This window comes from Anguilla anguilla, chromosome 17, assembly GCF_013347855.1.
Source record: "Anguilla anguilla isolate fAngAng1 chromosome 17, fAngAng1.pri, whole genome shotgun sequence".
NCBI lineage: Eukaryota > Metazoa > Chordata > Actinopteri > Anguilliformes > Anguillidae > Anguilla > Anguilla anguilla.
In genome coordinates, this window is record NC_049217.1 from 7,791,526 (window position 1) to 7,806,984 (window position 15,459).

General features: G+C 43.6%; 1 protein-coding gene across 2 annotated transcripts; it reads right to left on the reverse strand.

Annotated features, from left to right (window-relative positions):
* Nucleotides 1-2,675: 2,675 nt before the first annotated feature.
* LOC118216736 (serine protease 27-like) lies at nucleotides 2,676-13,904 on the reverse strand. Of its 2 annotated transcripts, none has more exons than XM_035398177.1 (10): nucleotides 13,803-13,904; nucleotides 11,282-11,302; nucleotides 9,508-9,670; nucleotides 9,042-9,313; nucleotides 8,603-8,742; nucleotides 8,072-8,348; nucleotides 7,246-7,417; nucleotides 6,159-6,418; nucleotides 4,680-4,777; nucleotides 2,676-4,360 (listed from the first exon to the last, which is right to left on the reverse strand). In XM_035398177.1, the coding sequence occupies exons 1-10, from the start codon at nucleotides 13,855-13,857 to the stop codon at nucleotides 4,037-4,039; spliced, it is 1,782 nt and encodes a 593-aa protein (XP_035254068.1). In that variant the 5' UTR covers nucleotides 13,858-13,904; the 3' UTR covers nucleotides 2,676-4,036. The 2 variants fall into 2 exon arrangements, with proteins under 2 accessions (XP_035254068.1, XP_035254069.1); XM_035398178.1 differs by having other exon boundaries at nucleotides 4,272-4,360; nucleotides 4,680-4,772.
* Nucleotides 13,905-15,459: the final 1,555 nt, after the last annotated feature.

Below are 15,459 nucleotides of genomic sequence, written 5' to 3' on the forward strand. Positions count from 1 at the left end.
ATATAAATATAACAAATATAATATATAAGACTAGACAATACAATTTAGACTATATCACTGGCACGTTAAATCGTTTGATTACCAGCTAGTTACCGTTTCGTGGCTGAAACAATGATGTTGTCATAGAGACAAGACAGTTGGAAATCCTTTAATCATAAAGGGGACCTTTTTTTTGGTTAATTGGGTAGTTCCGTTATTGGTGGAGTTATCGGTAAACTAAAGAGTTCCGGTCCGGTGGAATTATGGTAAAAAGAGACATGGGGACATTGGGAAGGGAACGTTGGCCTTCAAAAAATAGAATTTAGAATTCATACTATGGCTCATTGAGTTGGACAAAAATGTTTGTGGAGACGAGGGGACAGCTTGTTTGGTGTCTCACTCTCAACCATCGATGGCGCCTGTGGTTCCAGCACTGGTTGTGGACATGGAGCGGTGGAAAGAGGAGGTGTGAGCAGAGCTGCGGCGGGAGCTCCAGAGCCAGATGGCGACCCTGGGGATGACCCTAGTTACTGAGATTCAGCAGCAGTAGTCACAGGCTCCGCTCCCCCCGACGGTGGGCAAGTCGGCGCTGCAGGGGCAGGGCCCTGTTGGGTTCGGTTGACCCGGGGCCAGATACGGAGGTCCCGGCGTGCTCCGAGGTCGTACAGTGGCTACCTGTGGAGGGGCAGGAAAAGGTGGACGGGGAGGTTTGTTTGTTGGAGGGGGTGGTGGACGGAGGTGAATGGCAGGTGGGCCGGGCTGTGGTTTGCGTGTGGGGGGGTAAGGTTCCCCTCCGTTTGATTAACGTACACCCCTACCCTCTCTCCCTGCCCTGGCAGCGTCCCCTGGCCACGGTGTCCCGCATCGCCCCCTCACAGATACAGGGTGGGTGCGACCTGGTGCTGCGGACCCCCCGCCCGGGGGAGGTGCAGGTGGATGTGCGGACCGCGCAGGCGCCCCTAGGGGTGGGGAGCCCTCTGCCTCCTCTGGAGTTGGAGGGCCTCACCCCTGAGCAGCAGCATTGGGATTGGAGTCTGCTGGAGTGTATGTGACGCATGAGGAGGACTTTGGCCGGACCGAGGTAAGAGGTAATATACCATCAGATACCTACCGGTGATACTCCCCCTTGTCGTGAACGGTATCGCCCTCCTCCCCCAGGTCTGTACCGGGAGCTGCGGTCCTTGGTGCAAGGGATGCTGGAGAGCGGGGTGATCACCGAGAGTTCGAGTCCCTGGGTTGTCCTGGTCCAGAAAAAGGACGGCGCATGGCGTTCCGGGGCAAGGTGGAATTACAAGCTGACATCGTTTTCTGGAGTAAGACCGGACCAGAAGCTGCTGCACACGTGTTGTTGACGGCGTTGTTGGCCTTTTTAGTACAGTCTGGCTTGATTGAGAATTAACTCATACAGTAGGTGAGAGGATAAGCTTTCTAACCATGTATAACACGACTAATTTTGGTTTTGGAATATCAGTTTATAGAGGACAACCAAAGGTTTTCTCATCATCGCATTCAATGCATTCACTCTTTGTTAGCACTAGCAGTCAATGACGCTGCACCTGACGAAACGTCGTCAACGATTTTGCGTAATATCTTGTGAAGTACTATTATTATTGAGGACTTCTGGGTATGCTTAAGCCATATGTTTGTTGATGTACCTAGCTGACAACGTTTTCATTTGTAATTTTTCATTTGGAATATCGTTTTTATCGCGTTCACTTCCGCATTCAGCTATAACCTTTCTGGCGGCTAAGTCGCCAGGAAACCTCGTTTGAACAACACAATCCGTGCATGTACGTCTTCGTCAAGGTCTTGTCTACATTGTGGTACAAAGCATTTGAGGTTTATGAATGTGTGTTTACTGTAATTACGACGAAAAGGGAAATATGCACCGTCTCTGGATTCTGAATTCCCAGTAGACAATGCAGGTCAAACCTATTGACAACTGCATTACGTGTGCAAAGCCGACCAATGCTGTAACTTCATCTCTCACATGTCTATGACGTCACATTTCCCATTCATTCTCTATGGGAAGAATTGGCCAAAAAAGTCATATTTCTCAAAAACCGTGCAGAGAAACTTTCCACGAAGTAATAGCACACGATTCCCAAAGAAGCCGCTCAATTTGACATATTGCACGTGTATGTGGTACGAAAACTCTGGGAGGAGTAGCGGTCCAGAAAATGGGTGGAATAATAATAATAAATATGTGCGATAATAATAGTGTGATTGCCTTCGGCAATAAACCAACACTTAGGACCGTAGTATGATCAAGAACATCAAGAAACATGTTTCTTAGAATCTTGCTGGATTCATTTATTTATTATATTGTACATCCACTTTTAGGCATGTGGATGTACAATATAATAAATGAATTAATTAATGCTTTGGACCTTAGGGTGATCAAGAACATCAAGAAACACATTTAATTAGACTCTTTTTATATTATTTTTATTTATAGATTACATATATTCAATTATATATATATATATATATATATATATATATATATATGTACACACACACACACATATACATATATACAACACCTGAGTACTTAAATGGCTTCAGATATGATTTCCATGGACATGATTTACAATTTACCAAATTTTTAATAGGTATACAGAACAGTGTGTATTGCGTAGAGCATATTTCCATTTCAGGCACATAATAATCAAGGCAATACATTTAATTGTGAATTATGAAAACAATACAGTATTAATAAAAAAAAGTTACTACAGTACTACAGGGATTTGGTGATCTGTTAATTTGCCATACTATGGAAATTACACTTTATAGTCTTTTCGCAACAGCCATCTACAGTCCCTCAGGTGAGACACACACTGGCCAGCCAGGAGTACTGCAAGAGCTCATTTTAGAGTCATTAAAAATAGTTTTATTGTTGTAAACACTCAAACACATGACCATTTTCATGCATTCATGCATGCGTTCACCGAACAGAGTGTAATATTGACTTCTGCATAGATACCCAGCATGTCCTCTGCCTGCTAACAGGTACCACAAGTAAGAGGCAGAGCGGCCCCTACTGGAAAAAGAAGGAAATGCGCAGTAGAACAGAAGAGAGCCCTGTTACTGACAGGGTACTGAAAAGTTAAGGTAAAACGCCAAAGAAACCGTGACCAGTGATGCCAAGCAGCGCAGAAAGCATCTTCAGACCAGCTAAGCTTTATTCCTTTGGAAGCTGGGGTGGGGTGTGCAGTGGGGGTTGGGGGGTCTTAGTCTATGCAAGCAATTTATTCTGTAATTCAGATAAGTTTGTTCAGTGTCTCCCATCTGACAGTGACGGCTACGTTGTCTTCCCTGAGATATTGCGCTGTCCATAAATTATCTATACACAGGATAAATATAACAATGAAAAACCCAATTTACTTCAAAAGCATACATTGACAACTCACCAACAGAGCATCAGTATTTATAGATAAAATTATCTCTAGTGCAACAGGGTAAAGTGCTGTAAACACAGCTAAGGTGAGTGAATGTGTCACTATTTTTCACACACACACACACACAGTAATACAGTCTGTTCTAAATATTTTGTGTCATCAAGTGTTTACTTGTTCCTCCATTTTATATCACACAGTACCATAGCTGCAACTTACTACTGCAGATTTAAAAAACACACACAAGTGCACGCGTCCCTAAAAACACACACTGCAATTCCATGAGGAGTCACTATTGCACAGTGAGGATGCCCTGGAGACTGAAACCCTCCCTCCTTCCCTGCATAGGCCTGAGGAAACCCCGCCCACAGCAGGCACCGACAGCGTCAGGATCCGCTTCTGAACTGTGGAGTGCAGCACTGCCCCAGGACTAGTGCTTTTGCTTCCTGTGAGCTTAACCATAATGAATATATGAAGAATACATTCAAAAAATCTGCCACTGAACCTGTCCATAAGCATCTCTGATATAACCCGGGTAAAATTTTCCTTACGTTTAATATATTTAATGCATTCTTGGTATATTTCGGAAAGTTTGAAAAACAGTAACAGGTTAGTGGTACCCTAGCCAGCCAGTACGCAGCACAAACAGCTGCATGGTCCTAGCTTGAGCAACTGGACAGAAAGCCAAGGAAGAGAGGGAGTAGGAGGACGGAGGAGAGAGGGAGAAGATGAGCGGCCTCGCTCGTCGTTTTGGAGGACGGTGCCGGGGTGATGGGGGAGGCCGGGGGAGGGAAGCTGCCCACGTTCTCGCGGAGGAACATGGAAAACGTGGCTGATTTGGTGAAAACCTGGACAGCGGGGTCCATTCTGCTTCTGCTGCTGCTGCTGTTCTGAGTGGCATTACTGCTGCCGTCCACTGTGATCACTGCCACCTGGACCCAGGAATTGCCCTGCTTACACACCAAGGGCCCGCCCTCATCTCCCTGGAGACGGAAACGCACACACACACGCACACGTGCACAGAAACACACACATGCATGCATGCACACACATGCACACACGAACAGAAAAACACACAAACACGCACACGAACACACATGCACACGCACACACAAACACGCACACAAACATGCACACGGACACACACATGCACACACACACACACACACACACACGGGGCAGAGAGTGAGAGAGAGAGAATGAGAAATTACACATGATATACAAGGTGTCACACCAAGCAAAGTAATGAATCGTGTCTGAGGACAGAAGGGCGGTTGAGGGAGCGCTGTGCCGTGTAGTCACCTGCTGTAGTGGCAGAAGTTGAGTGCAGATGTTTTCGGAGGAGGAGCTGTTCCCACAGCTGGCTATGGTGGTCTGGAACTCCTGCAGAATTTGCTGCACTGTAGAGGGGAGTGTGTGTCACTCAACACTGATCCACTCTGCTCAGGCCACTGAGACACTCAACACTGATCTGCTCTGCTCAGGCCACTGAGATACTCAACACTGATCCACTCTGCTCAGGCCACTGAGATACTCAACACTGATCCACTCTGCTCACATCACTGAGATACTCAACACTGATCCACTCTGCTCACAGCACTGAGATACTCAACACTGATCCACTCTGCTCAGGCCACTGAGATACTCAACACTGATCCACTCTGCTCACAGCACTGAGATACTCAACACTGATCTGCTCTGCTCAGGCCACTGAGATACTCAACACTGATCCACTCTGCTCAGGCCACTGAGATACTCAACACTGATCCACTCTGCTCACATCACTCAGATACTCAACACTGATCCACTCTGCTCACAGCACTGAGATACTCAACACTGATCCACTCTGCTCAGGCCACTGAGATACTCAACACTGATCCACTCTGCTCACAGCACTGAGATACTCAACACTGATCTGCTCTGCTCAGGCCACTGAGATACTCAACACTGATCCACTCTGCTCACATCACTGAGATACTCAACACTGATCCACTCTGCTCACAGCACTGAGATACTCAACACTGATCCACTCTGCTCACATCACTGAGATACTCAACACTGATCCACTCTGCTCACAGCACTGAGATACTCAACACTGATCCACTCTGCTCACAGCACTGAGATACTCAACACTGATCCACTCTGCTCGCAGCACTGAGATACTCAACACTGATCTGCTCTGCTCACAGCACTGAGATACTCAACACTGATCTGCTCTGCTCACATCACTGAGATACTCAACACTGATCCACTCTGCTCACAGCACTGAGATACTCAACACTGATCTGCTCTGCTCACAGCACTGAGATACTCAACACTGATCTGCTCTGCTCACATCACTGAGATACTCAACACTGATCCACTCTGCCCAGGCCACTGAGATGCTCAACACTGATCCACTCTGCTAAGGCCACTGAGATACTCAACACTGATCCACTCTGCTCACATCACTGAGATACTCAACACTGATCCACTCTGCTCACATCACTGAGATACTCAACACTGATCCTCTCTGCTCACATCACTGAGATACTCAACACTGATCCACTCTGCTCACAGCACTGAGATACTCAACACTGATCCACTCTACTCAGGCCACTGAGATACTCAACACTCATCCACTCTGCTCACAGCACTGACCAACGTTTCCCAGCATGCATTCAACTACAAACCCCAGGTTAGATACAATAGGTCTCTGCATATTGTAGGACCAGCAATGATAGCGGTAACTGCACGCGGGGGAAACAGGAAACAGGAAGCCGTTCTCGCGCGTGCGCTCACCTCCTCCCTGGCCGGCTCCCCAGCCGGTCACCCAGCACTGTGTTCCTACGCCAAAGCCCGTGCCGACGAGGTCCACGCACACCGGCTGGATGTAGTTGGTGAGCGTCGGCTTGCCGGCCAGCTTCAACAGCGCTACGTTGGCGCCGGTCTGGTTGCTCAGGGTGATGTTCGACACGTTCACGGCCATCTGGAAGGGGTTGGATCCGTTCTGGCTCAGACGACCCAGAAACACGGTCCATTCCGCAGGGTTGGGATTGGGGCTATGGACGGGAACGAGTCCCAAAAATTTAAAGGCTGCAATCTAAATCATTTTCAATAGTTATACCATATACAAAGAGACAAACAAAACGTCAAAAAGCCAAGTGAACTCAAGAACACTTTGGCAAACAGAAACGTTTATCAAAGCGTCATCTCATGTTGTTTCTGTTTCAGTTCTGTCACTGCCAAATTCACATCGTTCCATTTCTCGGGGAATAAACTAATGGTGGTGTTTTCACTCAAACCTTCACAGGATATGTTGTTGTTCCATTCCATTTCTCCTGGTGCCTTTAGGCTGAAATCGCGTTTCTCCAGGTGCTTTAAGGCAGAAATCGCATTTCTCCTGGTGCATTAAGGCTGAAATCGCATTTATCCTGGTGCTTTAAGTCTGAAATTGCGTTTCTCCTGGTTGCTGTGCTCATGGTTTTGTCCGAGCCGACATCCAGCTCTACGCCAGTGTCTCACGACCACCGCGTGCTTATTGGGGGAGGTTCATGGTCGGTAGAATGTTTGTGACAGAAGAATATGCATGCAGGAGTGTTTACAGATTCCACACCAGGAAAAATATGACCTGGACTACTCCCAAACGCGATTCAGAGCAGAATCATTCTCACCCAATTCATATCTGATCTCTTCTGCTTGGACAACGAAAGTGGTCAGTTCGTTGTCAATTCAGACGGTTCCAGAAATGAATTGAAATTTTGTTCATGAACTGATGACAGCCACAGTAACCTCTGTGGTATTTATATTTTTTGCGGAGGATGCATTGGTGCGGGTGTCTACCTGCCAGGTCTAGGCAGCGATGCGACGGGTCCGCTTGGGTATTTACCTGGAGAAACACTGTGAGGCGCTCATGACGAACTCCTCAGAGACGAGGGTGCCCCCGCAGACGTGGGAGCCGTTCCTTTGCAGACTGACCTGCCAGGGCCACGCCCCGCTCGCTGCCAGGCCACTCCCCGCACCAACGCGGCTGTTGAGGGGAGCGCTGCCGCACACCACAGCTGAAGGAACAGAGGGAAGAGTTACTACAACACCCAGAATGCATCAGTCAATATGGTCTAACTCAACCTGTGCGTGTGTGTGTTTTAGTGTGCGTTTTAGAGGTCTGAGGCTGCCGAAGCTCAACCCAAACCAGCCCAACAAGCTCTGGCCAAATTTGAAGCCCGCTGCCCGACAGAACATGATCACAGAAATAACCAGCCCACGACACCATACAACGTAATAGAACAGAAGACAATGCAGTATTCACCACAGGAAAGCTGCCAGAGAAGTGCTTGTGTGGGTGCAGAGCAAAGCTTCTAGTTTTTTTTTTAATACTCAATTAGCAAATTAAAACATCTGTAACTGAGCTCTCACGCTTAGTTAAAACACGTTTTTCCATGGGTTACATAAGTTTGTCACTTGACCTCTGCAACACACAGCACATGAGCTACGTCGTTCTTTCTGTGTGTCTTCATAAATTATGTTTGTGAATGGAGGAATCATTAATATTTTCATGTTCACCGTGATCAGATTAGGCTAGCTAGCTAGGTTTAGTGCCTGTTTGCCTTTTGCTAAACGCAACGTTAAAGAGTTTAAAGAAGTTAATGTGTTTAATCTGAATGGGCGAAATGGCTGCGTGCCTATTAGGGTGCAGATAAAAGCTTAACACTCACGTTTGGGGGTGGTGGTGGAAGGCTGGGTGACGGAGGGTACGAAGGGAGGCAGGCCTGGGCATGTGACGCTGTCGTCACTGTTCGTCCCGCTGGATGTGAATCTGATGAAACCTGGGGTGTTTGTCGTAATAGTGGACGTGATCCAGGCCTGATAGCGGGACACCCTGGTGTAAACCCCCGGCAAATTAGGACGTGCGCAGCCTTCTCCGAAGCTGACGACTCCTGACTGGACCCAGAGCGAGCCCTGCTTGCTCACCATCGGACCCCCGGAGTCTCCCTGCTCACAACAGAGAGAGACCCTCAGTACCACTTCCCCAGTTTGGATATTTTTTTGTTTCTGTGAATGGGTTAATTTTTCACATACAGTGAGTGTATCAATAACGTAGACTTAAATCACAGTTTTAACACAGCACCATAGCATCATTCGGACTAACTTGAAATACCTCTACGGACACACCATTTTAATATGTAAATTAGAGAAGATGTTTTCCTTTAACTTTCATAGGTGTAAAAATATGGAAGATATTGCACCTGACATGAATCTTTGCCTCCTTCCAGTAGGCCAGCGCAGATCATGTTGCTGGTGATGGTACCGACTCTGTATAAGCAGTTACACTTTCGGTTCCCCACCACGGGAATTTCTACCTCCTGCAGAACGTTAGCCAGCGACCCTGCAGGGACACAAGATCAAAACTTACACAGGCCTCTATGAAGGAGTAGTGAGTCCTGCGGTAGACGGGAAGAGAATACAGCGGGTTACACGCAAGTGATATTATTAGTTTAAGTGCAGAGTGGCAGTAATGCCATTATGAGACAATGCTGTTTTGTCTGTATAAGAGCCAAGAAACAAGCCACCTCACATCAAAGCTTCTGTCAAGGTAAAATTAAAACCTATATTAATGTGTCTTTGTGAGACCTGGGATGGATGCTTAAAAAACAAGATGAAATGAGCTACGATCGACTCGCTTACCGCCTTCGCTGAGTCTGCCGAAGCCGGTGACCCAGCTGTCGGTGCCGGTATAGAAGGTGCTGCCGTCCGCGGCCAGGCATACGGGCAAAATGTAGTTGCTGAAGCCGACGGTGGAGGACAGCTCCAGCAGGGCCATGTCGTTGTTGCTGGTCTGGCTGTTGTAATTGGGATGACGGATGATCCTTGTGACCGTTCTACTCTGTTCATTTGGGTTGGTGCCCGACTGGACCTGCTGACCCACATAAACGCGCCAGTGTGCTGGATTTGAGTCGCTGAGGAGACAGAGAGAGCGAATGCCGGTAAAATAGAATTCAGAACTGATGTTAAACTGTCACCGCAGCCCTCAATTCCTCCGCGCAGAATGGCTTCCAAACAAATGGACAGCTGTCAGCAATATCACAGTATTACTGGAACTTCTTTAATGGTCAAATTCATATTTATGAAAAAATTACCCATAATTCCTCACCTCCTGAAGCAGTGAGCAGCAGACAGCACCCATTTGTTGTTGATGAGAGACCCTCCACACACATGACTCCCGCTCAGATGCAGACTGGCCTGCCAAGGCCAGCTTCCCGGTGGGGCGTTCTGACCCCCCACAATCCTGGTGTTGAGGCCCGGCCTTCCGCACACTTGCAGACAAAAAGACGGAGGAGCATGAAGGCTGAATGATTAACAACCACACTTCCCCAGTCAGCCCAGTCAGGTTAAGCCCTCTTGTCAAACGCTCTTCTCTACTTCCTTCTCCATCATTGGGTGAAATATCTCTCTAAATCCCACCTATGCAAGGCCTCGTTTGGTGTTCACGCCATATTTCATTGAAATATGCGTTAATACATGAAGCGAACCGTGATTACCCTGCCTTCAATCTTAGCCCCTCCCCCACTCCACCCCAATCAATATTGCAATATTTTATTATAACAGAAGTATAATGGCACCTTGTATTAGGGTGAATATGGTATACAGTGTAGGCCTGAAGGAAGTGTTCTGTTAGACATTGATATTCGCCGTCGTATTCATATTTTTATTGTCTTCTTTCTGCCAACTGAGTTAGACTCATTATAGACTATATTATGAATATAATTCTGAATATTTAAACATAAAAGTAACTAGTTACTTCAAAAAAAAGAAAAGAAATTGAGTTACTTTTAGCCATGTAGTGTATGTGGACAGCTGACATCCAACATCTCATCCAAAATTATGGGCATTAATATAGAGTTGGTCCACCCTTTGCTGCTATAACAACCTACACTCTTCTGGGAAGACTTTATACTAGATGTTGGAGCATTGCTGCAGGGATTTGCTTCCATTCACATTTGGCTTTCCAGTTGATTCAAAAAGTATTGGATGGGGTTGGGGTCAGGGCTCTGTACAGGCCAGTAAAGTTCTTCCACACTGATCATGACAAAACCATTTCTTTATGGATCTCGCTGTGTTCCTGGGGGCACTGTCATGCTGAAAGGGAATCCCCAAACTGTTGCCACAAAGTTGCCACACAGAATTGTCTAGAATGTCATTGCATTAAGATTTGCCTTCACTGCAACTAAGGGACCTAAAAATCACGAAAACAGCCCCAGACCAAGGGGTGTCCAGACTCTATGACCAAATGTATCAGAATATGTACTGCCTGCATTTCCAAATATAGTGGAGTGAATGAGAGATCTCATAATGGGCATACATACAGAGGTTTTAGTATCGGCTTGTAAGAGCATACTAAACATGGCTTCTTCATTTTTTGTCCCTATCTTTCTAGATGCCCTTAATTAGACTATGTAAAGAAACCGTTAGAATTTCTAAATTGTGAATCCAATATTTAAACAAATACCCTCTAACAACAGCTAGAATTTAACTTCATATGAATTGGCTGATTTCAAACTGAACTTTATGGGCCAGTTTTGTGGACACAGATAAAGCATAGTCCTAGACTAAGTTCAAATTTATATTTAAATTCTCCAAACTAAATTCCTCATTCTCTGCTTTAGAGCCAGAGTGCAGCCACCAGAGTACGTAGTACAATACGTAGTCTGCACCAGCCTAAGTGTGCCGGATAGCGGACTGCGAGCCGAGCTAGCGGTCTGTGGAGACGAGGTTCTCAGGTTCTGATTCCCCACTGAGCTGGAGCCCAGACATTGCAGCATATTTTCTCTGATCTCAAAAACAATTTGAACGAAGAGGTACACAGACAATGACTTCACATAAGGAAGACAACAGAAAACTCTGTGACAAAATGGAAGCAAACTTACCATTCTGCTGTGAGTGAGATCCTGAAAGACAAGAGGACGACAACTTAGCTGAATCTCGTTAGTAGTGAATAGTCAGTTTACAGAAAACAGTTCCTGTAGGGCAGTTTGCTTGGCAATTGCTTATAAAAAATGTGTAATTCAAACCTGCTGCTGGTAATAGCCATGCTTTAGAAACAAGGAAAATATTTATTCATATAGTAAATACCCCACTCTGTGAAGAAAATGTATTCATTTAGTATTCAATACTTTGTTCTCCCCTAAATGGTTTGACATTTGGCAGATCGGTATTCACTATTAAGAAATATCCTGTCATGTCTGCTGTTTGTTCTATGTCAAGAGACTAACCGAAAAAGGCAAATGGACATTTCAAGTATTTCAAGAAAGACAGCAGACTTTCTTAAAGGGAATAATGCCAGGTGATTCCCAGTATCTGCATCAGCGCTCAGTGACATGAGGAATGCTCTATTGTACCATAGAGTGACTAGTTGAGTGACACATTCCATCGATGTGCGTCAGACAGGATTTGAGCGAAATACAACATGATAATCTATCATGCTGCGTCTTTGGTTACATTCCCGGCACCACTTAAATAACTGACTCTCTGTTTTTACAGACATGATTATTATTATTATTATTATTATTATTATTATTATTATTTTTATATATATTTTTTTTTTGATAGGTTACTTTCAGTTAGCATGCTACACTGATTCAACCCCAAATCCCACAGAGGAAAATGTTGTCCTGGATCTTCAATAACATAACACTGAATCATCGTTGAAAATCAAAGCAAAATGTTCCGATATGATAGCAACAGCTTCCCCACCAGGACCCTGAATAACCACAGTCAAATCCATCATCTTGGTTATTTCCATGCTTAAGCGAGGCTGTGTTTAATATTTAATAATTAACATTTAATAGTCAATTAAGTTTCTCCATTTGAATTGCATGACTTCCAGCCCGTCTATGAGAACCTTTGTGTATTCTGATTACTGAAAACACAGATTTAAGTTCCATAATTTTTTCTGACACAGATTCTTGGCTCATTACCATTTGCATTGTTCTTAAACTCTTCTAGCTGTATTAGATTTTTTTAACTTTGACTAAGTTAGTTTAAATTTTTAATCGCAGCTTTGTTTTTATTTGATCTCTGGGGTACTGTATATCTTGCCTCCAACTATTATCTTTCTTCTTTTCTTATTTTATCTCTGTTTTGTTACCTCAGTATAACACTTCCTGCTATTTTACTGAAAGGTGCTATAAAAATAATGTTTATTGTTATATTACAAGAAAATGCAAATGTTCCACTTTTCGCAAACTTATTTTGTCAAGTTAGTTTTAGTAATAACTTAAATAACTGAGCCTTGTTCATAACTAATTCTTTCTTTCAAAGTTTAGGAAAAATGTTGATTGAACAGCTTTCATTTTCCACAAATGGTTTAAATTCAATGATCAACGGTTCAGTTTTAGCATTTTTATGTTCACTGATCTCAGCTGAAAGCCTATTAATTAATTGATGCAAAATGTAACATTCAAAATTATTTCCCACAGCACGTTAAAATCATTAAAGGACATTAAATCATTAGTTGTCCGGGAACTAATTTGACTGGTCGAAATTGATATGGGGTATTCATTCATTGTAACAGCAATATCATCAATATCCATTTCTGACATAAAGTGCCCTTAAGAGGATAAACAATCCCTCATCATACACTAACATATCTCATTAAATATTTAGCTTATCATTCTTCAGAAATTTCAGTTAAGGTTGGAACACGACCAGTACTGCAGGGTGTTCCAGGACACGAATTGAGATCCCCTGTGGAACATTATCAGGATTATGTGAGGCTACATTTAAAGCGAGGATCTCAAACTCCAGCCCTGGAGGGCAGCAGTGCCCACAAATATGTGGCTTCTTTACCATCAGCCACCTATTTAGGCCTCAGGACAATGTGTGTGTGGGCTCTTTAGCCAATCGAGACAAAGTGTGTGGGCTCTTTAGGCAATCAAGACAAAGTGTGTGGACTCTTTAACCAACCACTAACTTAACCAGACAGCCACGACAGCTTTCCAAGATTTGAGCTTGAGATTAATTTCTTTTTACTATGTACCTTTACTACTGAATTGTCAAAAAATCTCAATTTTGTCCCAAGATGGCACAAGAAACACCAGATCCAACTGAGGGAGAAATCCTACAAAATGTCCTGACACAGAAACGACAAAAACTACTAACCCTGAAGCAGATTACAGTTGTTTTAATGTTGTCCTTTTAGTGCCGTGCTGAATAATTAGCTACTGCTATTATTAAAATATGCCTATATTTTATCCCAGATGTTTGAAACAATACTCTTTATCTAAATTGTTTGACTGTTGCAAACAATGTGCACCAAAACCGCAAGCTTTTCTAACATGGCTCTTTTTAATTGAGTGCAGAGACACAGATAATATTGCTTGCAATTAAAGACAATTCTGTTACAAACAAAAAAAGCCTTACAGGCTTTTATGTAAATTGGACACTTACCTGTTGCCAGAAGGATAAGAACAGTCACCACACAGATTCCTCTCCAAATTGCCATTTTGCTGAGTGAAGTTCTTAGTTGGCGTCTCTCTTTAAATGCCTCTCCTCTTTCTGTCTACCTGTTTACACCTCCCTCACTATGTATACCTGTAACCTAAACACGCCTCCTTGTGTCAACAACAAAAAAAAAACATTAGCCTCTTCCTGTTCTTGCCCCTCTTTCATTTGCGTTGTACCAATGTACAAACCCTTGTACTAAAAGACTAAAAAACTATTCAAGTATTCATAAACACAGAGCAGGGTAATAACTAGCAGCCAATATTCATAAACAGAAAGCAGGATAATAACTAGCAGCCCGTATTCATAAACTCAGAGCAGAATAATAACTAGCAGCCAGTATTCATAAACACAGAATGGGGTAATAACTAGCAGCCAGTATTCATACACACAGAGCGGGGTAATAGCTAGCAGCCAGTATTCATAAACACAGAATGGGGTAATAACTAGCAGCCAGTATTCATAACCAAAGAATGGGGTAATAACTAGCAGCCAGTATTCATAAACAGGGTAATGATCCATTTCACAGGCAGCCAGGGTCCACTTAAATCCGAAAGAATTAAGATAAGCTCCTGACACTATGAACGTTCCGAGGCTTCGTATTGGTTCAGTATCACTTTGGTGACACATTTGGATCTTTTAAAGGTGGTTACAATTATTTTCTAAATCACTGCTACAAGCTGACGGCATGTTTATCTTTATGTCAAATGATCGAGAATGTGTTTGACAAACAGGTTTCACAAGTATTTTTCTTAACCACAGATACAAGTCTGATTATATCACATCCATTACTCATTTTCCAGTAATATTAATATCCTTCCACACCTTCTTCTCCAACGGATTGTTGTTTTTTTGACTCAAGCAAAAATTGATCAATGGATTTATTGATCAACTCTGATTTTCTTTTGTCAGAGACCAACCATAGCACCAGCTCAGAGAAATTATGGATATCCATTAATTAAACGTTTTGATAATGACCAAAATGGTATTTATAATGTCTATAAAGTGTTTGATACAGTCAGCCATATGTTTCCAGTTCAAAGTTTAAAAAACGTTTGGCACCAGAAATAATGCTGCTGTTTGGATCTAAAGTGGAATCACAACAGAAACGCAATGAACAAGACTCTGAATGACAGAATGATAAATGTTTGGCATTGGACTCCATATTACACAAGCCTTTAAGAGTATACTTCAATTTTTTACCATTTGTCATGAATATTCTCTAAATGCCAGTGTGGAGAACGAAGAATATGGATGTCCACAATTTTTAATAATGTCGATAAAATGTACACAATTTTGCGATGCAAATAAAAATGTTTTTTTTTTCCAATCACCTATAACCTAATAACTGGATATATCTGATGCTGCACACGTGTTGTTGACGGCGTTGTTGGCCTTTTTAGTACAGTCTGGCTTGATTGAGAATTCATTTATACAGTAGGTGAGAGGATAAGCTTTCTAACCATGTATAACACGACTAATTTTGGTTTTGGAATATCGGTTTATAGAGGTCAACCGAAGGTTTTCTCATCATCGCATTCAATGCATTCACTCTTTGTTAGCACTAGCAGTCAATGACGCTGCACCTGACGAAACGTCGTCA

Bases quoted from the DNA above. Each gene is read 5' to 3' on its own strand.
- LOC118216736 (XM_035398177.1), bottom strand. From the start codon at position 13,857: ATGGCAATTTGGAGAGGAATCTGTGTGGTGACTGTTCTTATCCTTCTG. The intron at 8,743-9,041 runs GTAAGCGAGTCG...GTGTCCCTGCAG, and splicing joins CGGCAGACTCAGCGAAGGCG to GGTCGCTGGCTAACGTTCTG. The intron at 4,361-4,679 runs GTGACTACACGG...TTCCGTCTCCAG, and splicing joins AACTTCTGCCACTACAGCAG to GGAGATGAGGGCGGGCCCTT.